This window comes from Haliotis rubra, unplaced genomic scaffold, assembly GCF_003918875.1.
Source record: "Haliotis rubra isolate DU_JTF1 unplaced genomic scaffold, ASM391887v1 Scf372, whole genome shotgun sequence".
In the NCBI taxonomy this organism is placed as follows: domain Eukaryota; kingdom Metazoa; phylum Mollusca; class Gastropoda; order Lepetellida; family Haliotidae; genus Haliotis; species Haliotis rubra.
This window is the reverse complement of record NW_025767049.1, coordinates 25,095-52,114: the sequence shown is the minus strand read 5'-3', so window position 1 is coordinate 52,114 and position 27,020 is coordinate 25,095. Positions and strand designations below refer to the sequence as shown.

At 43.5% G+C, this 27,020-nt stretch overlaps 2 protein-coding genes across 2 annotated transcripts in view; both read left to right on the top strand.

Annotated features, from left to right (window-relative positions):
* The window catches only part of LOC124286006, a 66,250-nt gene extending 44,155 nt beyond the window's left edge, over positions 1 to 22,095 (top strand). The window contains exons 5-6 of the mRNA XM_046722323.1: positions 21,161 to 21,196; positions 21,404 to 22,095. Of these exons, the coding sequence (XP_046578279.1) occupies positions 21,161 to 21,196; positions 21,404 to 22,095 (728 nt within the window). The remainder of the gene's footprint in view (positions 1 to 21,160; positions 21,197 to 21,403) is intronic.
* A 101-nt stretch (positions 22,096 to 22,196) lies between these two features.
* Positions 22,197 to 26,809, top strand: LOC124285990 (putative ankyrin repeat protein RF_0381). The gene is made up of 3 exons (XM_046722305.1): positions 22,197 to 22,619; positions 23,084 to 23,905; positions 26,495 to 26,809. Exons 1-3 carry the CDS (start codon positions 22,197 to 22,199, stop codon positions 26,807 to 26,809), a joined length of 1,560 nt encoding a protein of 519 aa, XP_046578261.1.
* Positions 26,810 to 27,020: the final 211 nt, after the last annotated feature.

Genomic DNA, 27,020 nt, shown 5'->3' with positions numbered 1-27,020 from the left:
TAGGATGATATAGAACATCTGTAGGTGACATGGCATCCCAGTAGCATGATATTGAACTTCTGTAGGCGGACATGTCACCCCAGTAGCATGATTTAGAACATCTGTAGGGGATATGGCACCCCATTACCGCGATATAGAACATCTGTAGGCGGACATGGCACCCCAGTGACATGAGATAGAATATTTGTAGGGGACATGGTATCACAGTAACATGATATAGAACATCTGTAGGGGAGAAGACGACCCAGTAGCATGACAGAACATTTGTAGGGGGGATATGACACCACAGTAGCATGATATAGAATATCTGTAGGGGGACATGGCACCCCAATAGCATGAAATAGAACATCTGTAAGGGACATGACATCCCAGTACCATGGTATAGAACATCTCTAGGAGAACAAGACGCCCTAGTTGCATGATGTAGAACATCTGTAGGGGGACATGTCTCCTCAGTAGGATCATATAGATCATCTGTAGGGAACATGGCACCCCAGGAAAATGATATAGAACATCTGTAGGTGACATGGCATCCCAGTAGCTTGATATTGAACTTCTGTAGGCGGACATGTCACCCCAGTAGCATGATATAGAACATCTGTAGGGGACATGGCATCCCAGTAACATGATATTGAACATCTGTAGGGACAACACGACCCAGTAGCATGACATAGAACATATGTAGGGGAATGTGGCACCACAGTAGCATGATATAGATCATCTGTAGGGAACATGTCACCCCAGTAGCATGATATAGAACAGATGTAGGAGGACATGAAGTACCCTGTATGATATATAAGACATGGAGCAGGAGATGGTAGCCCAGTACCATGATATAGAACATCTGTAGGTGACATGGCATCCCAGTAGCATGATATTGAACTTCTGTAGGCGGACATGTCACCCCAGTAGCATGATATAGAACATCTGTACGGGACATGGCATCCCAGTAACATGATATTGAACATCTGTAGGGACAACACGACCCAGTAGCTTGATATAGAACATCTGTATAGGATATGACACCCCAGTAGCATGATATATGGAACATCTGTAGGGGACATGACACCTCAGTAGCATGATATAAAACATATGTAGGAGGACAAGAAGTACCCTGTATGATATATAAAACCTGCAACCGGAGATGGTACCCTAGTAGCATGATATAGAACATCTGTAGGGAACATGGGTTCCCAGTAGCAAGATATACAATATCTGTATTGTCAGGGCACCCCAGTAACATGATCTAGAACATCTGGAGGGAACATGACGCCCCAGTAGCATGATATTGGACAAATGTAGGAGAGCATGGTCCCGCAGTAGGATGATATAGAACATCTGTAGGAGGATATGGCACCCCAGTAGCATGATATAGAACATCTGTAGGGGACATGACACCCCAGTAGCATGATATAAATCATATGTAGGAGGACATGAAGTACCCTGTATGATATATAAAACCTGGAGCAGGAGATGGTACCCTAGTAGCATGATATAGAACATCTGTAGGGGACATGTCACCCCAGTAGCATGATATAGAACATCTGTTGGGGAACATGGGTTCCCAGTAGCCAGATATACAGTATCTGTATTGTCATGGCACCCCAGTAACATGACCTAGAACATCTGTAGGGAACATGACGCCCCAGTAGCATGATATAGAACATCTGTAGGAGGACATGGCCCCGCAGTAGGATGATATTGAACATCTGTAGGAGTATATGTCACCCCAGTAGGATGATATACAACATCTGTAAGAGGACAAGATGCCCCAGTAGCATCATATAGAACATCTGTAGGGGAACATGTAACCCCAGTGGCATGATATAATACATATGTAGGGGAACATGGCATCCAAGGATCATGATATAGAACATATGTAAGGGACATGGCACCACAGGAGCATGATATAGAACATCTGTAGAGGACATGGCATCCCAGTAGCAAGATACAGAACACCTGTTGGAGGACATGACGCCCAAGTAGGATAGTATAGAATATCTATATGGTATATGGCACCCGAGTAGCTTGATATAGAACATATGTATGAGGACATGAAGTACCCTGTATGATATATAAAATCTGAAGCAGGAGATGGTTCCCCATTACCACGATATAGACATGGCATCCGAGTAGTATGTTATAGAACATCTGTAGCGGACAAGACGACCCAGTAGGATGACATAGAACATCTGTAGGGGAATATGGCACCACAGTAGCATGATATGGATCAGCTGTTGGAAGAATGGCACCCCAGTAGCATGATATAGAACATCTGTAGGGGACATGTCACCCCAGTAGCATGATATAGAACATCTGTAGGGGACGTTGCACCCCATTAGCTAGATATGGAACATCTGGAGGGGACATGGCACCCCAGTAGCATGATATAGGTCACCTGTAGGGAACATGACCCCGCAGTAGGATGATATAGAACATCTGTAGGTGACATGGCATCCCAGTAGCATGATATTGAACTGCTGTAGGCGGACATGTCACCCCAGTAGCATGATTTAGAAGATCTGTAGCGGACATGGCACCCCATTACCGCGATATAGAACATCTGTAGGCGGACATGGCACCCCAGTGACATGAGATAGAATATCTGTAGGGGACATGGCATCACAGTAGCATGATATAGAACATCTGTAGGGGAGAAGACGACCCAGTAGCATGACATAGAACGTTTGTAGGGGGGATATGACACCACAGTAGCATGATATAGAATATCTGTAGGGGGACATGGCACCCCAGTAGCATGAAATAGAACATCTGTAAGGGACATGTCATCCCAGTAGCATGATATAGAACATCTCTAGGAGAACAAGACGCCCTAGTTGCATGATGTAGAACATCTGTAGGGGGACATGTCTCCTCAGTAGGATCATATAGATCATCTGTAGGGAACATGGCACCCCAGGAAAATGATATAGAACATCTGTAGGTGACATGGCATCCCAGTAGCATGATATTGAACTTCTGTAGGCGGACATGTCACCCCAGTAGCATGATATAGAACATCTGTAGGGGACGTGGCACCCAATTAGCTTGATATAGAACATCTGGAGGGGATATGGCACCCCTGTAGGATGATATAGGTCACCTGTAGGGAACATGACACCCCAGTAGCATGATATAGAACATCTATAGGGGACATGGCATCCCAGTAACATGATATTGAACATCTGTAGGGACAACACGACCCAGTAGCATGACATAGAACATATGTAGGGGGATGTGGCACCACAGTAGCATGATATAGATCATCTGTAGGGAGCATGTCACCCCAGTAGCATGATATAGAACAGATGTAGGAGGACATGAAGTACCCTGTATGATATATAAGACATGAAGCAGGAGTTGGTAGCCCAGTACCATGATATATAATATCTGTAGGGGACATGGCATCCCAGTGACATGATATAGAATATATGTAGGCTACATGGCATCACAGTAGCATGATATGGCACCCGAGTAGCTTGATATAGAACAGATGTAGGTGAACATGATGTACCAGTATGATATATAAAACCTGGAGCAGGAGATGGTTCCCCAATACCATGGTATAGAACATCTGTTGGGGACATGACACCCCAGTAGCATGATATAGAACATATGTAGGAGGACATGAAGTACCCTGTATGATATATAAAACCTGCAGCCGGAGATGGTACCCCAGTAGCTTGATATAGAACATCTGTATGGGATATGACACCCCAGTAGCATGATATAAAACATATGTAGGAGGACATGAAGTACCCTGTATGATATATAAAACCTGCAACCGGAGATGGTACCCTAGCAGCATGATATAGAACATCTGTAGGGGAACATGGGTTCCCAGTAGCAAGATATACAATATCTGTAGTGTCATGGCACCCCAGTAACATGATCTAGAACATCTGTAGGGAACATGACGCCCCAGTAGCATGATATTGGACATCTGTAGGAAGACATGGCCCCGCAGTAGGATGATATAGAACATATGTAGAAGGATATGGCACCCCAGTAGCATGATATAGAACATCTGTAGGGGACATGACACCCCAGTAGCATGATATAAAACATATGTAGGAGGACATGAAGTACCCTGTATGATATATAAAACCTGCAGCCGGAGATGGTACCCTAGTTGCATGATATAGAACATCTGTAGGGAACATGGCGCCCAGTAGCATGATATTGGACATCTGTAGGAGGACATGGCCCTCGCAGTAGGATGATATTGAACATCTGTAGGAGGATATGTCACCCCAGTAGCATGATATACAACATCTGTAAGAGGACAAGATGCCCCAGTAGCATCATATAGAACATCTGTAGGGGAACATGTAACCCCAGTGGCATGATATAATACATATGTAGGGGAACATGGCATCCAAGGATCATGATATAGAACATATGTAAGGGACATGGCACCACAGGAGCATGATATAGAACATCTGTAGAGGACATGGCATCCCAGTAGCAAGATACAGAACATCTGTTGGAGGACATGACGCCCAAGTAGGATAGTATAGAATATCTGAAGGGGATATGGCACCACAGTAGCATGATACAGAAATCTGTAGGAGGACATGACGCCCCAGTAGCACGGTATAGAATATCTATAGGGTATATGGCACCCGAGTAGCTTGATATAGAACATATGTATGAGGACATGAAGTACCCTGTATGATATATAAAATCTGAAGCAGGAGATGGTTCCCCATTACCACGATATAGACATGGCATCCGAGTACTATGTTATAGAACATCTGTAGCGGACAAGACGACCCAGTAGGATGACATAGAACATCTGTAGGGGAATATGGCACCCCAGTAGCATGATATAGAACATCTGTAGGGGACATGTCACCCCAGGAGCATGATGTAGAACATCTTTAGGGGATATGTCACCCCAGTAGCATGATATATATTGTCTGTAGGGGAACATTACACCCTAGTAGCATGATATAGAACATCTGAAGGGGACATATCACCCCAGTAACATGATATAGAACATTTGTAGGGTACATATCACTCCAGTAGCATGATGTAGAACATCTGTAGGGGGACATCGCACTCCGGTAACATGATATAGAACATCTGTAGGGGACATGGCAACCGAGTAGCATGATATAAAACATCTGTAGGGGACATGTCACCCCAGTAGCATGATATAGAACATCTGTAGGGGACATCTCACCCCAGTAGCATGATATAGAACATCTGTAGGCGGACATGGCAACCAGTAGCATGATATAGAACATCTGTAGGGGACATGTCACCCCAGTTGCATGATATAGAACATCTGTTGGGGACATCTCACCCCAGTAGCATGATATAGAACATCTGTAGGGAACATGGCACCCCATTACCACGATACAGAACATCTGTTGGCGGACATGGCACGCCAGTAGCATGATATAGAACATATGTAGAGAACATTACACCCCAGTAGCATGATATAAAACATTTGTAGGGAACATGGCACCCCATTACCACGATACAGAACATCTGTTGGCGGACATGGCACGCCAGTAGCATGACATATAACATATGTAGAGAACATTACACCCCAGTAGCATGATATAGAACATTTGTAGGGGACATGACACCCCAGTAGGATGATATAGAACATCTGTAGGCGGACAAGGCACCCCAGTAGCATGATATATAATAACCGTAGGGGACGTGGCATCCCAGTAGCATGATATAGAACATCTGTAGGGGGACATCGCACCCCGGTAACATGATATAGAACATCTGTAGGGAACATGGCAACCGAGTAGCATGATATAGAACATCTGTAGGGGACCTTTCACCCTAGTAGCATGATAGAGAACCTCTGTAGGGGACATCTCACCCCAGTAGCATGATGTAGAACATCTGTAGGCGGACATGGCAACCAGCAGCATGATATAGAACATCTGTAGTGACATGGCACCCCAGTAACATGATGTAGAAGATCTGTAGGGGGACATCGCACCTTGGTAGCATGATATAGCACATCTGTAGGGGACATGTCACCCAAGTAACATGATATAGAACATCTGTAGGCGGACATGGCAACCCTGTAGCATGATATAGAACATCTGTAGGCGGACATGACACGACAGTAGCAAGACATAGAACATATGTACAGAACATTACACCACTGTAGCATGATATAGAACTTCTGTAGGAGGACAAGACGCCCAGTAGCATGGTGTAGAATATCTGTAGGGACATGGCACCCCAGTAGCATGATATAGAACTTCTGTAGGGGACATGGCATCCCAGTCACAAGATATAGAACATCTGTAGGCGACATGACACCGCAGTAGCATGATAAAGAACATATGTAGGGGACATGACATCCCAGTAGCAAGATAAATAAAATCTGTAGGGGACATGGCACCCCAGTAACACGGTATACAACATCTCTAGGAGGACAGGACGCCCCAGTAGCACGATATACAACATCTGTAGGGTACATGGCACCCCATTACCACGATATAGAACATCTGTTGGCGGACATGGCACGCCAGTAGCATGACATAGAACATATGTACAGAACATTACACCCCTGTAGCATGATATAGAACTTCTGTAGGAGGACAAAACGCCCCAGTAGCATGGTATAGAATATCTGTAGGGGACATGGCACCCCAGTAGCATGATATAGAACATCTGTAGTGGACATGGCACCCCAGTAGAATGATATAAAACATCTGTAGGGAACATGTCACGCCTATAGAATGATATACAACATCTGTAGGGTACATGGCATCCGAGTAGCAAGATATAGAACATTTGTAGAGTACATGACGCTCCAGGAGCATGATATAGAATATCTGTAGGGGACATGGCATCCAAGCAGCAAGATATAGAACATCTGTAGGGGACATGGCACCCCAGTAACATAATATAGGACATCTGTAGGAGGACATGGCACCACAGAAGCATGACATAGAACATCTGTAGTGGACATTACACCCCAGTAGCATGATGTAGGACATCTGTAGGAGGATATGGCACCCGAATAGCATGATATAAATTATATCTGTAGGGGAACATGGGATCCCAGTAACATGATATAGAACATCTGTAGGGGACATGGCAACCGAGTAGCATGATATAGAACATCTGTAGGGGACCTTTCATCCCAGTAGCATGATATAGAACCTCTGAAGGGGACATCTCATCCCAGTAGCATGATATAGAACATCTGTAGGCGGACATGGCAACCAGCAGCATGATATAGAACATCTGTAGTGACATGGCACCCCAGTAACATGATGTAGAAGATCTGTAAGGGGACATCGCACATTGGCAGCATGATATAGCACATGTGTAGGGGACATGTCACCCAAGTAACATGATATAGAACATCTGTAGGCGGACATGGCAACCCTGTAGCATGATATAGAACATCTGTAGGCGGACATGACACGCCAGTAGCAAGACATAGAACATATGTAGAGAACATTACACCCCTGTAGCATGATATAGAACATCTGAAGGGGACATATCACCCCAGTAACATGATATAGAACATTTGTAGGGTACATATCACTCCAGTAGCATGATGTAGAACATCTGTAGGGGGACATCGCACTCCGGTAACATGATATAGAACATCTGTAGGGGACATGGCAACCGAGTAGCATGATGTAAAACATCTGTAGGGGACATGTCACCCCAGTAGCATGATATAGAACATCTGTAGGGGACATCTCACCCCAGTAGCATGATATAGAACATCTGTAGGCGGACATGGCAACCAGTAGCATGATATAGAACATCTGTAGGGGACATGTCACCCCAGTTGCATGATATAGAACATCTGTTGGGGACATCTCACCCCAGTAGCATGATATAGAACATCTGTAGGGAACATGGCACCCCATTACCACGATACAGAACATCTGTTGGCGGACATGGCACGCCAGTAGCATGACATATAACATATGTAGAGAACATTACACCCCAGTAGCATGATATAGAACATTTGTAGGGGACATGACACCCCAGTAGGATGATATAGAACATCTGTAGGCGGACAAGGCACCCCAGTAGCATGATATATAATAACCGTAGGGGACGTGGCATCCCAGTAGCATGATATAGAACATCTGTAGGGGGACATCGCACCCCGGTAACATGATATAGAACATCTGTAGGGAACATGGCAACCGAGTAGCATGATATAGAACATCTGTAGGGGACCTTTCACCCTAGTAGCATGATAGAGAACCTCTGTAGGGGACATCTCACCCCAGTAGCATGATGTAGAACATCTGTAGGCGGACATGGCAACCAGCAGCATGATATAGAACATCTGTAGTGACATGGCACCCCAGTAACATGATGTAGAAGATCTGTAGGGGGACATCGCACCTTGGTAGCATGATATAGCACATCTGTAGGGGACATGTCACCCAAGTAACATGATATAGAACATCTGTAGGCGGACATGGCAACCCTGTAGCATGATATAGAACATCTGTAGGCGGACATGACACGACAGTAGCAAGACATAGAACATATGTACAGAACATTACACCACTGTAGCATGATATAGAACTTCTGTAGGAGGACAAGACGCGCCAGTAGCATGGTGTAGAATATCTGTAGGGGACATGGCACCCCAGTAGCATGATATAGAACTTCTGTAGGGGACATGGCATCCCAGTCACAAGATATAGAACATCTGTAGGCGACATGACACCGCAGTAGCATGATAAAGAACATATGTAGGGGACATGACATCCCAGTAGCAAGATAAATAAAATCTGTAGGGGACATGGCACCCCAGTAACACGGTATACAACATCTCTAGGAGGACAGGACGCCCCAGTAGCACGATATACAACATCTGTAGGGTACATGGCACCCCATTACCACGATATAGAACATCTGTTGGCGGACATGGCACGCCAGTAGCATGACATAGAACATATGTACAGAACATTACACCCCTGTAGCATGATATAGAACTTCTGTAGGAGGACAAAACGCCCCAGTAGCATGGTATAGAATATCTGTAGGGGACATGGCACCCCAGTAGCATGATATAGAACATCTGTAGTGGACATGGCACCCCAGTAGAATGATATAAAACATCTGTAGGGGAACATGTCACGCCTATAGAATGATATACAACATCTGTAGGGTACATGGCATCCGAGTAGCAAGATATAGAACATTTGTAGAGTACATGACGCTCCAGGAGCATGATATAGAATATCTGTAGGGGACATGGCATCCAAGCAGCAAGATATAGAACATCTGTAGGGGACATGGCACCCCAGTAACATAATATAGGACATCTGTAGGAGGACATGGCACCACAGAAGCATGACATAGAACATCTGTAGTGGACATTACACCCCAGTAGCATGATGTAGGACATCTGTAGGAGGATATGGCACCCGAATAGCATGATATAAATTATATCTGTAGGGGAACATGGGATCCCAGTAACATGATATAGAACATCTGTAGGGGACATGGCAACCGAGTAGCATGATATAGAACATCTGTAGGGGACCTTTCATCCCAGTAGCATGATATAGAACCTCTGAAGGGGACATCTCATCCCAGTAGCATGATATAGAACATCTGTAGGCGGACATGGCAACCAGCAGCATGATATAGAACATCTGTAGTGACATGGCACCCCAGTAACATGATGTAGAAGATCTGTAAGGGGACATCGCACATTGGCAGCATGATATAGCACATGTGTAGGGGACATGTCACCCAAGTAACATGATATAGAACATCTGTAGGCGGACATGGCAACCCTGTAGCATGATATAGAACATCTGTAGGCGGACATGACACGCCAGTAGCAAGACATAGAACATATGTAGAGAACATTACACCCCTGTAGCATGATATAGAACTTCTGTAGGAGGACAAGACGCCCCAGTAGCATGGTATAGAATATCTGTAGCGGACATGGCACCCCAGTAGCATGATATAGAACATCTGTAGTGGACATGGCACCCCAGTAGAATGATATAAAACATCTGTAGGGGAACATGTCACGCCTATAGAATGATATACAACATCTGTAGGGTATTAGGCATCCGAGTAGCAAGATATAGAACATTTGTAGAGTACATGACGCTCTAGAAGCATGATATAGAATATCTGTAGGGGACATGGCATCCAAGCAGCAAGATATAGAACATCTGTAGGGGACATGGCACCCCAGTAGCATGATATAGAACATCTGTAGGGGACGTTGCACCCCATTAGCTAGATATGGAACATCTGGAGGGGACATGGCACCCCAGTAGCATGATATAGGTCACCTGTAGGGAACATGACCCCGCAGTAGGATGATATAGAACATCTGTAGGTGACATGGCATCCCAGTAGCATGAAATTGAACTTCCGTAGGCGGACATGTCACCCCAGTAGCATGATTTAGAAGATCTGTAGCGGACATGGCACCCCATTACCGCGATATAGAACATCTCTAGGCGGACATGGCACCCCAGTGACATGAGATAGAATATCTGTAGGGGACATGGCATCACAGTAGCATGATATAGAACATCTGTAGGGGAGAAGACGACCCAGTAGCATGACATAGAACGTTTGTAGGGGGGATATGACACCACAGTAGCATGATATAGAATATCTGTAGGGGGACATGGCACCCCAGTAGCATGAAATAGAACATCTGTAAGGGACATGTCATCCCAGTAGCATGATATAGAACATCTCTAGGAGAACAAGACGCCCTAGTTGCATGATGTAGAACATCTGTAGGGGGACATGTCTCCTCAGTAGGATCATATAGATCATCTGTAGGGAACATGGCACCCCAGGAAAATGATATAGAACATCTGTAGGTGACATGGCATCCCAGTAGCATGATATTGAACTTCTGTAGGCGGACATGTCACCCCAGTAGCATGATATAGAACATCTGTAGGGGACGTGGCACCCAATTAGCTTGATATAGAACATCTGGAGGGGATATGGCACCCCTGTAGGATGATATAGGTCACCTGTAGGGAACATGACTCCCCAGTAGCATGATATAGAACATCTATAGGGGACATGGCATCCCAGTAACATGATATTGAACATCTGTAGGGACAACACGACCCAGTAGCATGACATAGAACATATGTAGGGGGATGTGGCACCACAGTAGCATGATATAGATCATCTGTAGGGAACATGTCACCCCAGTAGCATGATATAGAACAGATGTAGGAGGACATGAAGTACCCTGTATGATATATAAGACATGAAGCAGGAGTTGGTAGCCCAGTACCATGATATATAATATCTGTAGGGGACATGGCATCCCAGTAGCATGATATAGAACATCTGTTGGCGGACATGGCACCCCAGTGACATGGTATAGAATATATGTAGGCTACATGGCATCACAGTAGCATGATATGGCACCCGAGTAGCTTGATATAGAACAGATGTAGGTGAACATGATGTACCAGTATGATATATAAAACCTGGAGCAGGAGATGGTTCCCCAATACCATGGTATAGAACATCTGTTGGGGACATGACACCCCAGTAGCATGATATAGAACATATGTAGGAGGACATGAAGTACCCTGTATGATATATAAAACCTGCAGCCGGAGATGGTACCCCAGTAGCTTGATATAGAACATCTGTATGGGATATGACACCCCAGTAGCATGATATAGAACACCTGTAGGGGACATGACACCCCAGTAGCATGATATAAAACATATGTAGGAGGACATGAAGTACCCTGTATGATATATAAAACCTGCAACCGGAGATGGTACCCTAGCAGCATGATATAGAACATCTGCAGGGGAACATGGGTTCCCAGTAGCAAGATATACAATATCTGTAGTGTCATGGCACCCCAGTAACATGATCTAGAACATCTGTAGGGAACATGACGCCCCAGTAGCATGATATTGGACATCTGTAGGAAGACATGGCCCCGCAGTAGGATGATATAGAACATATGTAGAAGGATATGGCACCCCAGTAGCATGATATAGAACATCTGTAGGGGACATGACACCCCAGTAGCATGATATAAAACATATGTAGGAGGACATGAAGTACCCTGTATGATATATAAAACCTGCAGCCGGAGATGGTACCCTAGTAGCATGATATAGAACATCTGTAGGGAACATGACGCCCCAGTAGCATGATATTGGACATCTGTAGGAGGACATGGCCCCGCAGTAGGATGATATTGAACATCTGTAGGAGGATATGTCACCCCAGTAGCATGATATACAACATCTGTAAGAGGACAAGATGCCCCAGTAGCATCATATAGAACATCTGTAGGGGAACATGTAACCCCAGTGGCATGATATAATACATATGTAGGGGAACATGGCATCCAAGGATCATGATATAGAACATATGTAAGGGACATGGCACCACAGGAGCATGATATAGAACATCTGTAGAGGACATGGCATCCCAGTAGCAAGATACAGAACATCTGTTGGAGGACATGACGCCCAAGTAGGATAGTATAGAATATCTGAAGGGGATATGGCACCACAGTAGCATGATACAGAAATCTGTAGGAGGACATGACGCCCCAGTAGCACGGTATAGAATATCTATAGGGTATATGGCACCCGAGTAGCTTGATATAGAACATATGTATGAGGACATGAAGTACCCTGTATGATATATAAAATCTGAAGCAGGAGATGGTTCCCCATTACCACGATATAGACATGGCATCCGAGTACTATGTTATAGAACATCTGTAGCGGACAAGACGACCCAGTAGGATGACATAGAACATCTGTAGGGGGATATGGCACCCCAGTAGCATGATATAGAACATCTGTAGGGGACATGTCACCCCAGGAGCATGATATAGAACATCTTTAGGGGATATGTCACCCCAGTAGCATGATATATATTGTCTGTAGGGGAACATTACACCCTAGTAGCATGATATAGAACATCTGAAGGGGACATATCACCCCAGTAACATGATATAGAACATCTGTAGGGTACATATCACTCCAGTAGCATGATGTAGAACATCTGTAGGGGGACATCGCACTCCGGTAACATGATATAGAACATCTGTAGGGGACATGGCAACCGAGTAGCATGATATAAAACATCTGTAGGGGACATGTCACCCCAGTAGCATGATATAGAACATCTGTAGGGGACATCTCACCCCAGTAGCATGATATAGAACATCTGTAGGCGGACATGGCAAACAGTAGCATGATATAGAACATCTGTAGGGGACATGTCACCCCAGTTGCATGATATAGAACATCTGTAGGGAACATGGCACCCCATTACCACGATACAGAACATCTGTTGGCGGACATGGCACGCCAGTAGCATGACATATAACATATGTAGAGAACATTACACCCCAGTAGCATGATATAGAACATTTGTAGGGGACATGACACCCCAGTAGGATGATATAGAACATCTGTAGGCGGACAAGGCACCCCAGTAGCATGATATATAATAACCGTAGGGGACATCGCATCCCAGTAGCATGATATAGAACATCTGTAGGGAACATGGCAACCGAGTAGCATGATATAGAACATCTGTAGGGGACCTTTCACCCCAGTAGCATGAAAAGAACATCTGTTGGCGGACATGGCAACCAGTAGCATGATATAGAACATCTGTAGGGGACATGTCACCCCAGGAGCATGATATAGAACATCTTTAGGGGATATGTCACCCCAGTAGCATGATATATATTGTCTGTAGGGGAACATTACACCCTAGTAGCATGATATAGAACATCTGAAGGGGACATATCACCCCAGTAACATGATATAGAACATCTGTAGGGTACATATCACTCCAGTAGCATGATGTAGAACATCTTTAGGGGGACATCGCACTCCGGTAACATGATATAGAACATCTGTAGGGGACATGGCAACCGAGTAGCATGATATAAAACATCTGTAGGGGACATGTCACCCCAGTAGAATGATATAGAACATCTGTAGGGGACATCTCACCCCAGTAGCATGATATAGAACATCTGTAGGCGGACATGGCAACCAGTAGCATGATATAGAACATCTGTAGGGGACATGTCACCCCAGTTGCATGATATAGAACATCTGTTGGGGACATCTCACCCCAGTAGCATGATATAGAACATCTGTAGGGAACATGGCACCCCATTACCACGATACAGAACATCTGTTGGCGGACATGGCACCCCAGTAGGATGATATATAACATATGTAGAGAACATTACACCCCAGTAGGATGATATAGAACATTTGTAGGGGACATGACACCCCAGTAGGATGATATAGAACATCTGTAGGCGGACAAGGCACCCCAGTAGCATGATATATAATAACCGTAGGGGACATCGCACCCCGGTAACATGATATAGAACATCTGTAGGGAACATGGCAACCGAGTAGCATGATATAGAACATCTGTAGGGGACCTTTCACCCCAGTAGCATGATATAGAACATCTGTTGGCGGACATGGCAACCAGCAGCATGATATAGAACATCTGTAGTGACATGGCACCCCAGTAACATGATGTAGAAGATCTGTAGGGGGACATCGCACCTTGGTAGCATGATATAGCACATCTGTAGGGGACATGTCACCCAAGTAACATGATATAGAACATCTGTAGGCGGACATGGCAACCCTGTAGCATGATATAGAACATCTGTAGGCGGACATGACACGACAGTAGCAAGACATAGAACATATGTACAGAACATTACACCACTGTAGCATGATATAGAACTTCTGTAGGAGGACAAGACGCGCCAGTAGCATGGTATAGAATATCTGTAGGGGACATGGCACCCCAGTAGCATGATCTAGAACTTCTGTAGGGGACATGGCATCCCAGTCACAAGATATAGAACATCTGTAGGCGACATGGCACCGCAGTAGCATGATAAAGAACATATGTAGGGGACATGACATCCCAGTAGCAAGATAAATAAAATCTGTAGGGGACATGGCACCCCAGTAACACGGTATACAACATCTCTAGGAGGACAGGACGCCCCAGTAGCACGATATACAACATCTGTAGGGTACATGGCACCCCATTACCACGATATAGAACATCTGTTGGCGGACATGGCACGCCAGTAGCATGACATAGAACATATGTAGAGAACATTACACCCCTGTAGCATGATATAGAACTTCTGTAGGAGGACAAAACGCCCCAGTAGCATGGTATAGAATATCTGTAGGGGACATGGCACCCCAGTAGCATGATATAGGACATCTGTAGTGGACATGGCACCCCAGTAGAATGATATAAAACATCTGATGGGGAACATGTCACGCCTATAGAATGATATACAACATCTGTAGGGTACATGGCATCCGAGTAGCAAGATATAGAACATTTGTAGAGTACATGACGCTCCAGGAGCATGATATAGAATATCTGTAGGGGACATGGCATCCAAGCAGCAAGATATAGAACATCTGTAGGGGACATGGCACCCCAGTAACATAATATAGGACATCTGTAGGAGGACATGGCACCACAGAAGCATGACATAGAACATCTGTAGTGGACATTACACCCCAGTAGCATGATGTAGGACATCTGTAGGAGGATATGGCACCCGAATAGCATGATATAAATTATATCTGTAGGGGAACATGGGATCCCAGTAACATGATATAGAACATCTGTAGGGGACATGGCAACCGAGTAGCATGATATAGAACATCTGTAGGGGACCTTTCATCCCAGTAGCATGATATAGAACCTCTGAAGGGGACATCTCATCCCAGTAGCATGATATAGAGCATCTGTAGGCGGACATGGCAACCAGCAGCATGATATAGAACATCTGTAGTGACATGGCACCCCAGTAACATGATGTAGAAGATCTGTAAGGGGACATCGCACATTGGCAGCATGATATAGCACATCTGTAGGGGACATGTCACCCAAGTAACATGATATAGAACATCTGTAGGCGGACATGGCAACCCTGTAGCATGATATAGAACATCTGTAGGCGGACATGACACGCCAGTAGCAAGACATAGAACATATGTAGAGAACATTACACCCCTGTAGCATGATATAGAACTTCTGTAGGAGGACAAGACGCCCCAGTAGCAAGGTATAGAATATCTGTAGGGGACATGGCACCCCAGTAGCATGATATAGAACATCTGTAGTGGACATGGCACCCCAGTAGAATGATATAAAACATCTGTAGGGGAACATGTCACGCCTATAGAATGATATACAACATCTGTAGGGTACATGGCATCCGAGTAGCAAGATATAGAACATTTGTAGAGTACATGACGCTCTAGAAGCATGATATAGAATATCTGTAGGGGACATGGCATCCAAGCAGCAAGATATAGAACATCTGTAGGGGACATGGCACCCCAGTAACATAATATAGGACATCTGTAGGAGGACATGGCACCACAGAAGCATGACATAGAACATCTGTAGTGGACATTTCACCCCGGTAGCATGATGTAGGACATCTGTAGGAGGATATGGCACCCGAATAGTATGATATAAATTATATCTGTAGGGGAACATGGGATCCCAGTAGCATGATATAGAACATCTGTAGGGGACATGGCACCCGAGTAACATAATATGAAACATCTGTACGGCCCATGACGCCCCACTAGCATGATATAGAACATCTGTAGGAGGATATGGCACCCAAGTAGCATGATATATAATATCTGCAGGGGACATGGCACCCCAGAAGCATGACATAGAACATCTGTAAGGGACATGACATCCTGGTAGCATGATAAAGGACATCTGTAGGAGGACATGGCACCCCAGTAGCATGATATAGAACATCTGTAGGGGAACATGGGTTCCCAGTAGCAAGAGATACAATATCTGTAGGGGACAAGACGACCCAGTAGCATGATATAGAACGTTTGTAGGGGGAATATGGCACCACAGTAGCATGATATAGAACATCTGTAGGAGAACATGACACCCCAGTAGCAAGATATACAACATCTTTAAGGGACATGACACCCCAGTAACATGATTTAGGACATCTGTAGGGGACATGGCACCCCCAGTAGCATGGTATAGAATATCTGTAGTAGATATGGCACCACAGTAGCATCATATAGAACATCTGTAGGGGAAATGGCGCCCCAGTGGCATGATACAGAATATCTGTAGGAGGACAGGACGCCCCAGTAGCATGATATAGAACATCTGTAGTGGACATGGCACCCCAGTAGAATGATATAAAACATCTGTAGGGGAACATGTCACGCCTATAGAATGATATACAACATCTGTAGGGTACATGGCATCCGAGTAGCAAGATATAGAACATTTGTAGAGTACATGACGCTCCAGGAGCATGATATAGAATATCTGTAGGGGACATGGCATCCAAGCAGCAAGATATAGAACATCTGTAGGGGACATGGCACCCCAGTAACATAATATAGGACATCTGTAGGAGGACATGGCACCACAGAAGCATGACATAGAACATCTGTAGTGGACATTACACCCCAGTAGCATGATGTAGGACATCTGTAGGAGGATATGGCACCCGAATAGCATGATATAAATTATATCTGTAGGGGACATGGGATCCCAGTAACATGATATAGAACATCTGTAGGGGACATGGCAACCGAGTAGCATGATATAGAACATCTGTAGGGGACCTTTCATCCCAGTAGCATGATATAGAACCTCTGAAGGGACATCTCATCCCAGTAGCATGATATAGAACATCTGTAGGCGGACATGGCAACCAGCAGCATGATATAGAACATCTGTAGTGACATGGCACCCCAGTAACATGATGTAGAAGATCTGTAAGGGGACATCGCACATTGGCAGCATGATATAGCACATCTGTAGGGGACATGTCACCCAAGTAACATGATATAGAACATCTGTAGGCGGACATGGCAACCCTGTAGCATGATATAGAACATCTGTAGGCGGACATGACACGCCAGTAGCAAGACATAGAATATATGTAGAGAACATTACACCCCTGTAGCATGATATAGAACTTCTGTAGGAGGACAAGACGCCCCAGTAGCATGGTATAGAATATCTGTAGGGGACATGGCACCCCAGTAGCATGATATAGAACATCTGTAGTGGACATGGCACCCCAGTAGAATGATATAAAACATCTGTAGGGGAACATGTCACGCCTATAGAATGATATACAACATCTGTAGGGTACATGGCATCCGAGTAGCAAGATATAGAACATTTGTAGAGTACATGACGCTCTAGAAGCATGATATAGAATATCTGTAGGGGACATGGCATCCAAGCAGCAAGATATAGAACATCTGTAGGAGGACATGACATGACATGGCACCCCAGTAACATAATATAGGACATCTGTAGGAGGACATGGCACCACAGAAGCATGACATAGAACATCTGTAGTGGACATTTCACCCCAGTAGCATGATGTAGGACATCTGTAGGAGGATATGGCACCCGAATAGTATGATATAAATTATATCTGTAGGGAACATGGGATCCCAGTAGCATGATATAGAACATCTGTAGGGGACATGGCACCCGAGTAACATAATATAGAACATCTGTACGGCCCATGACGCCCCAGTAGCATGATATAGAACATCTGTAGGAGGATATGGCACCCAAGTAGCATGATATATAATATCTGCAGGGGACATGGCACCCCAGTAGCATGACATAGAACATCTGTAGGGACATGACATCCTGGTAGCATGATAAAGGACATCTGTAGGAGGACATGGCACCCCAGTAGCATGATATAGAACATCTGTAGGGGAACATGGGTTCCCAGTAGCAAGAGATACAATATCTGTAGGGGACAAGACGACCCAGTAGCATGATATAGAACGTTTGTAGGGGGAATATGGCACCACAGTAGCATGATATAGAACATCTGTAGGAGAACATGACACCCCAGTAGCAAGATATACAACATCTTTAAGGGACATGACACCCCAGTAACATGATTTAGGACATCTGTAGGGGACATGGCACCCCCAGTAGCATGGTATAGAATATCTGTAGTAGATATGGCACCACAGTAGCATCATATAGAACATCTGTAGGGGAAATGGCGCCCCAGTGGCATGATACAGAATATCTGTAGGAGGACAGGACGCCCCAGTAGCATGATATAGAACATCTGTAGGGGACATGGCACCCCCAGTAGCATGACATAGAACATCAGTAGGGATCATGGCACCCCAGTAGCATGATATAAAACATCTGTAGGAGGCACGACGCCCCAGTACCAAGATATAGAACATCTGTTGGAGGACATGACGCCCCAGTACCATGATATAGAAGAAATGTAGGGTCATGGTCCCCTAGTAGCATGACATAGAACATCTGTAGGAGGACATGGCTCCCCTGAAGAATGATATAGAACATCTGTACGCGAACATGTCACACCAGTAGCATGATATAAAACATATGTAGGGGAACATGGCATGGAAGTGGCATGAAAGAGAACATCTGTAGGGGACATGGCACCCCAGTGGCATGACATAGAACATCTGTAGGTGAACATGTCATCCAAGTAGCATGATATAGAACATCTGTAGGGGACATGGCATCCCAGTCGCAAGATATAGAACATCTGTAGGCGACATGACACCGCAGTAGCATGATATAGGACATCTGTAGGAGGACAGGACGCCCCAGTAGCATGATATAGAACATCTGTAGGAGGACATGAAATACCCTGTATGATATATAACACCTGGAGCAGGACACGGAACCTCAGTAGCATGATATAGAATATGTGTAAGGGATATGTCATCCCATTAGCATAATATAGAACATCTGTAGGGGTCATGAAATACCCTGTATGATATATAACACCTGCAGCTGGACATGGTACCCCAGAAGCATGATATAGAATATCTGTAGTGGACATGGCATCCCTTTAGCATCATAAAGAACATCTGTTATTGGACATGGCACCCAAGTAGCATTATATAGAACATACGTAGGGGAATATCGCTCCCTAGTAGCATGATATAGAATATCTGTAGGCGAACATGGCACCCCAGTAGCATGATATAGAACATCTGTATCGGACATGACACCCCAGTAGCATGATATAGATCATCTGTAAGGATCATCACCTGCGTGTGGTCTTGTGTATAGAGCTCAGGTCACACACCATTCAATCAACGAAGAGTGCTCAGATGTGTGACTAAGTTTGTTGGAGCTTGACTCTTGAAATACATATGATACACTTGCAAAATATATATTTCTATAATGTCTTTGAATCAGATTCTTATTGCTTAAGGAGAGGTTTCCATTTTGATTAAATCTCTTCTTCTTTTGAGACAATAATTCCAGCAATATCACGGTGGAGGACACCAAAAATGGGCTTCACACATTGTACCCATATGGGGAATCAAAGTTTGGTGTTTGGCGTAACGAGCCAACTCTTTCACCACTAGGCTACCCAACATTGTGAAGGTCCGGGTTAGAATACTGGTCTTCAGTAGCCCATGCTTGTCGTAAGAGGCGACTAACGGGATCGGGTGGTCAGGCTCGCTGACTTGGTTGACACATGTCATCGGTTCCAATTTGCGCAGATCGATCCTCATGCTGTTGATCACTGGATTGTCTGGTCCAGACTCGATTATTTACAGACTGCCGTCATACAGCTGGAATATTGCTGAGTGTGACGTAAAACTAAACTCACTCACTCACCCAACCAACCAGGACTGTATTAAGCATCTGTAGATTGAAACATGCGGTAGGACAATGTCAAACAAAACAAATGTGATCACATGAAATAATTGTAGGATAATAGAAACAAGAAACGGAGAATAATGGTTTGGAAATACCGGAATCCTGAAACGCAAACAGGATGTGAAGGACACATGAAATGCAATAATAGCATTATGAACAAACAGCGCAAAATGAAAACATGAAGCAGATGTAGCTTGGCCTTTACGATGACATGAAACCTTTGGAAAACGATATCTTGTTGAATAATAAGATAAAATGCAGCATGAAATGACGCAACTGAAGTAAGATACAAAGTACCTATGGTATATAATGAAACACTTGTAGACTAACAATGTGATATATGTAGGAGACTCGAAAAGATTGGTTTTACACATCAGACCTTTTTACACATGCAATGATTATATGAAATAATTTTCAGATATCCCACAAGACCTCGAAATACAGAGGATAAAAGGTGGGTGTGGCACCTTAAAAATTCCTGTTAATGTTTGAAAAACATTTGCCAAGTGAACATATAAGTATGTTTGATCATCTGATCTTGAACGTACGTAATTACGATAATAACATAATAACGATTATGTAAATTCTGTTTAGCATATTAAAGATAATCAGGATCAATATCAAGATGATACATTGACATTGTATCTTATGTATTTCACAGATGTGACAGTTTCAGAAATCTATACTCGGACATCTGGTCTAATAAAAACACAGTTCGTTGATGACATCGTGAAGAAGATTGACGCAGGACAAAACTGGATCACAGTCACCGGAAACGGTGGTGATGGGAAGACAACTGTGGCCTACATGGTGCTTGAGGAGATGATGAAGCAAGGAAAAGAAGTGTTTAGAGTGAAGACAGTAGGGGACTATTATACCATCACAAAGAACACCGACCGATGTGTCATCATGATGAACGATGTTATAGGGACCTTTGCTCTTGATACTTACGCTTTCAGCACATGGAAACCTGTGTTGCTCGATGTGATGGAAAATATGTCAACGGCTGAAGAATCTGGGCAGCCATGTGGTGTCATCTGTGTGTTTGTGCAAAGGTCAAATATCTTAAAAGAAGCTGAGTGCAGTTTTGAAAAGCATAAATCTTCCATTCTTGGGGAAAATGCTGTTTCAAATCTCTCTCGTCTGCCGGATGGGGAGCAAACTGCAATACTAAACTATCATCTGAATCAGAAGAATATTCATGGCATATCAGAAGAGGAAAAGGAAAAGTTATTGCGAGAAGCATACCATACGGATTTCCACATTGTTGCAAACTGTTTGCAGAGAGTTAAAGTCGAAGGAAAACAAGATGACACATTGTCCAGTTTTTCTCCTCTCCTCTTGAGATCTTAGATGCCACGACTGATGCGTATCTAGATAACGAAAAACTGAAACATTTGTTCAAGACTCTTTGCAAAACGATGGGCGACTTGATACCAGTGAGATAGAAGACGATGAACAGCGCAGTGGTATCCTTTAAAGTATCTTCTCCTCTAACTGGAAGCTTTCTGTCAAACACCCAAGGGATTATAACATTCGCGCATCCTTCAGTGTATGAAAGTGTAGCAAACTGCATAGGCAAACGCGACGTGGTGTTTGTTCTCAAATATTTCAGTTCCTCTTTTATAATGGAGAAAATTAGTTTTTCAACGTCACATACCCATGATATTGATGTGTCAAGAAGTGTCTTCAGCGTACCACCAACCCCAGAAAACATCCAACGTTTGTGTGAACGGTTCACCCTACCAGTCCTCTATAGACATTTTGATGTGCTTGGTCATCCATTTTTCCAAAACGAGGACTTTTGTCGGGCTTTCTTTCCATCCATCATTGAGGCGAATACCTTTTGGAACACTTTCTGCTGCCTATGCTGGAAGGTAAGTAAACCATCAACATAAATCATCCCCGTTCAGTGTTGGATTCATCGAATTGTTGCAACCGTTTTTACGTACGAGATATTCTGAATATCTTCTCAATTCGTCGTTTGTTGGGGGATCTGGGTTCCTTTGGCACACCAGAAACCTGTGTATCGCTTTTTCGTCCAGATTATGTTCCTTGGTTTGTCAGTACCGTGCCCATCAGTCTCCTCAAAGCATCTTACATCCAAGATCTGTATCACTTCTAAATTCCATTCTACATCGTGTTGGCATGTCATGATATAACTTACATATTGTCGTGTTCAAACTCATTTTATATCAGTCTGATTTTCGATACGAATAGCCTTTGTATCTTTGCTAATAGTAGTCGGTGATCTGACAACAACAAAAAGAACGTCCCATGAGGGAAGTCAAGTGTAACTTTAGCATCGTCAATAACTAATGCACGGTCTGATGTTTTGCAGCAAACGGGGAAAATACCAATCCATGAGCAGAATGAAACAGGAAGTAGTATGTTGTCCAAAGTCCTACAATGTGGAAACGTTACAGCCGGCCGTGTCCTTTTGGAGCATGGAGCTGATGTTAACAAAACTGATGCTGGTGGAAAGACAGTTTTTCACTATCTGTGTAAGGAAGGCAATGTCGATGCGAGTGTTGTAGAACTAATGATTCAAAATGGAGCTGATGTTAACAAGACTGATGGTGATGGAAAGACAGCATTTCACTATCTGTGTGGGAGAGGCAATGTTGATGCGAGTGTTGTAAAACTAATGATACAACATGGAGCTGATGTTAACAAGACCGGTTATGGGGGAAAGAAAGCATTCCACTATATGTGTGAGAGAGGCAATGTCGATGCGAGTGTTGTAGAACTAATGATTCAAAATGGAGCTGATGTTGACAAGACTGATGATGCTGGAAAGCCCGCATTTCACTATCTGTGTGAGGGAGGCAATGTTGATGAGAGTGTTGTAAAACTAATGATTCAAAATGGAGCTGATGTTAACAAGACTAATAGGTTTGGAAGAACAGCATTTCACTATCTGTGTGGGAGAGGCAATGTTGATGCGAGTGTTGTAAAACTGATGATACAACATGGAGCTGATGTTAACAAGACTGGTTATGAGGGAAAGACAGCATTCCACTATCTGTGTGAGAGAGGCAATGTTGATGCGAGTGTTGTAAAACTGATGATACAACATGGAGCTGATGTTAACAAGATTAGTATCTATGGACAGACAGCATTTCACTATCTGTGTAAGGAAGGCAATGTTGATGCGAGTGTTGTAGAACTAATGATACAACATGGAGCTGATGTTAATAAGACTGATGATTGGGGAAAGACAGCATTTCACTATCTGTGTGAGAGAGGCAATGCTGATGCGAGTGTTGTTAAACTCATGAAACAACAGGGAGCTTATTGATTTGGAAAGACAGCATTTTACCATAAGAGTGAGTGTGTGTGAGTTTAGTTTGTACAATATTCCATCAATATCATGACGGGGACCCCAGAAATGAACACCAGGTACTGTATCCAAGTGGGGAATCGAACCCTGGACTTCGGTGTAGTAAACAATCTCTTTAACAATTAGGGTGCACAGCTGAGACTATCAACAAGATTGCCATGCTTCAACCTCTGTAATCAAACATGGCACAGTAATTTCACAGTGGGTCATGAAGGACTGTTCATGGATGTGGACAAGGTGTCTTCGAATACCTACAATCACAACAGTCAACAAACATCCGAAATCACATCGACTGTTGCTACAGTATGGATTCCAAAATGGGGACGCAATCACCAGCATTGTCACTTCAGTCAACCAAGGTGGGAAAAGTGTATGAGCACAGAACTAGGTCACTATACGAAAACTCAATTTATTTACTCAATTATTCATTGAGACGATTTTGTTGTATCTCTAATAGTTGCATTTGCATTGTTCATTTTTTTAACATTGCATACGAGATCGAGGTCTATTCTGCTATCATAGTTTCATCTGATAATTGCGGCACAAACAACGAATGTCCACACAACATGGCTTGATGTCACAATGCATTGCACTCAAGTATATCTGCTTATATTTCGCACATCATGACATCTGTGTTTAGTCATGTATCATATATTTATCACTGTTCCTGACGTTCGTTAGTCTGTCTTCTACTGTTTATTTCTACACACTCACACACGTATTGCACTGTGTCACTGTATGTAAATGGACTTGTATTTAGTGGCACAATGTTGGCCTTTACCTACAAGTTGTAAATACAAGACCACGATTTGGTACATAATTTACATTTTGAAAAGAAAGGTCAACTTAAATGTGCTTGTCTGGTGTATACTATATCATTTTTTAGGATATGATTGATTTGAGTACAGTGCATCAATATATGTGCATAATAATAAATGTTTTATAAATTTCACCTCACCTAATAAAGGGAACATTCTTTCCTGTCAATAAGTCATTCACTGTCTTCTTTACAATCTTTGTTTTGCACAGTATTTTAATGAGTCCATGATAATATCAACACTCTTCTTGCTGGAGATGTAGAGGGAAATCCTCACTCACACACACACACACGCACACACACACACACACACACACATCATGACGTGTGACTACATAGTCTGTGTTGTTGTTACTATCAAGTCTCAGTTATGAATCTTATTCTCCATTTGTATGATTTTGTTATGTATATTCTATCTATCATTCTGTGATTTGTTTAGAAAACATATTCTGTATATTTGTCAACAAGTACTTGATTACGTCATTTGGTTACCCGAACCATCAGTCTGAATAAAAGTTAGACAAACCACAACATGATTTATGATAATGTAACCTAATTTGATTTGAAATAAAACCTGAAATCTTGAGAAAACAAGATGTTGTTGTGTTGAGTTTAGTGAATCATAAAAACTATGTTCGATTTGAGAGAGTGACTCCAGTTACCCTGTTATTATAAATATTATTACAAAATGTGTTTACCAATTTACATGACATTACGGCTATAAATCTATCTCGCATCTTTGATATAACTTATATATGTCTGCTTCAAATCAAGCTTATAAATTATAAGTTGTAGCTTCAATATGAAGAATTATATGGATACATCGCATGACCATTAATGGTTTCAAGACGGGTTAGCCAGCAGTCTTACAGTAAAGAGAGAATTATCCAGAGTGCATTTCGATGCGTTGTTGTACACGCAAAATTGTTTCACGCAAACATCCCAACATAGATATCTGGACCCTGTTTCACAAAGGTATCGTAGCGCTACGACTGTCGTAAATCTATGTTACAGTATAGGAGGTTCGACTGTCGGGATGAGCTAACTCGTTTAGTGTGATTTCCAGGTGCTCAACCAATAGTCCATATATGTAAAGCTGAATATACGAAGTGATCAGTGTTCATCTGTGTTACTACCACGGGGACAGAGTTAGCAATAGCTTCAGTCTTAGGAATGATAATGCTAAAATTTGATAACGTGAAATTGATTCACGAATGGCTAATTAGTTTTCAAACCACCCGTAAACTACTTTTGGAAAGGTGCCTGCTTTAGATTCACAAAACATGAATCCATAGCACAACAACATCAGCTGTACAATCTCAAGGACGGCATATAAAAACAGCTTGGAGAGAGATATCGCTGGTGCACTTGATATCTGGCATGCTGGGTCGTGGATAGTCCAACAAAACATCATGCTGGATTAGTCACAGTTGTGCGCTACTCATGACACTGTCTGCAGTGACGACGTTAACGCCGCTAAACTCGAGGTCTTTGTCGAATATCAGACTCATAGACATCAATGTGGTTGCACTCAAAGAAAGAAACTGATCTTGATATGTGATTTCGGACCCGGCTATCGGTGTATGTGATAGGTTGACAGGGATGCCGAATCTCCAGAGATCGATATCAGTGTTGAATCTCCTGAGATCGATGTCAGTGCTGTATCTCCAGAGATCGATGTTAGTGCTGAATCTCCAGATATCCATGTCAGTGCTGAATCTCCAGAGATCGATATCAGTGTTGAATCTTCTGAGATCGATGTCAGTGCTGTATCTCCAGAGATCGATGTCAGTGCTGAATCTCCAGAGATCGATGTCAGTGCTGAATCTCCAGAGATCCATGTCAGTGCTGAATCTCCAGAGATCTATGTCAGTGCTGAATCTCCAGAGATCGATGTCAGTGCTTAATTTCCAGAGATTGATGCCAGTGCTGAATCTCCAGATATTGATGCCAGTGCTGAATCTCCAGAGACTGATGTCAGTGCTGAGGAAACAGAAAGACATGTCACCATGTTAATGGAATGTGGTGAAGTTCCGTTCTTGAAATGGTTCCCGGACAGTCACAAAAGGTATCGATGTACGTACAGGACTACCGCAGTCACACAGTCACCCTGGGTAT

What these genes read in the sequence shown, in the direction of transcription:
- LOC124285990 (XM_046722305.1), top strand. Translation starts at nt 22,197, where the DNA reads ATGAACAGCGCAGTGGTATCCTTTAAAGTATCTTCTCCTCTAACTGGA. An exon ending in TCTGCTGCCTATGCTGGAAG is followed by an intron (nt 22,620 to 23,083) that starts GTAAGTAAACCA and finishes GATGTTTTGCAG; the next exon opens with CAAACGGGGAAAATACCAAT. An exon ending in GCAATGTTGATGCGAGTGTT is followed by an intron (nt 23,906 to 26,494) that starts GTAGAACTAATG and finishes TGTATGTGATAG; the next exon opens with GTTGACAGGGATGCCGAATC.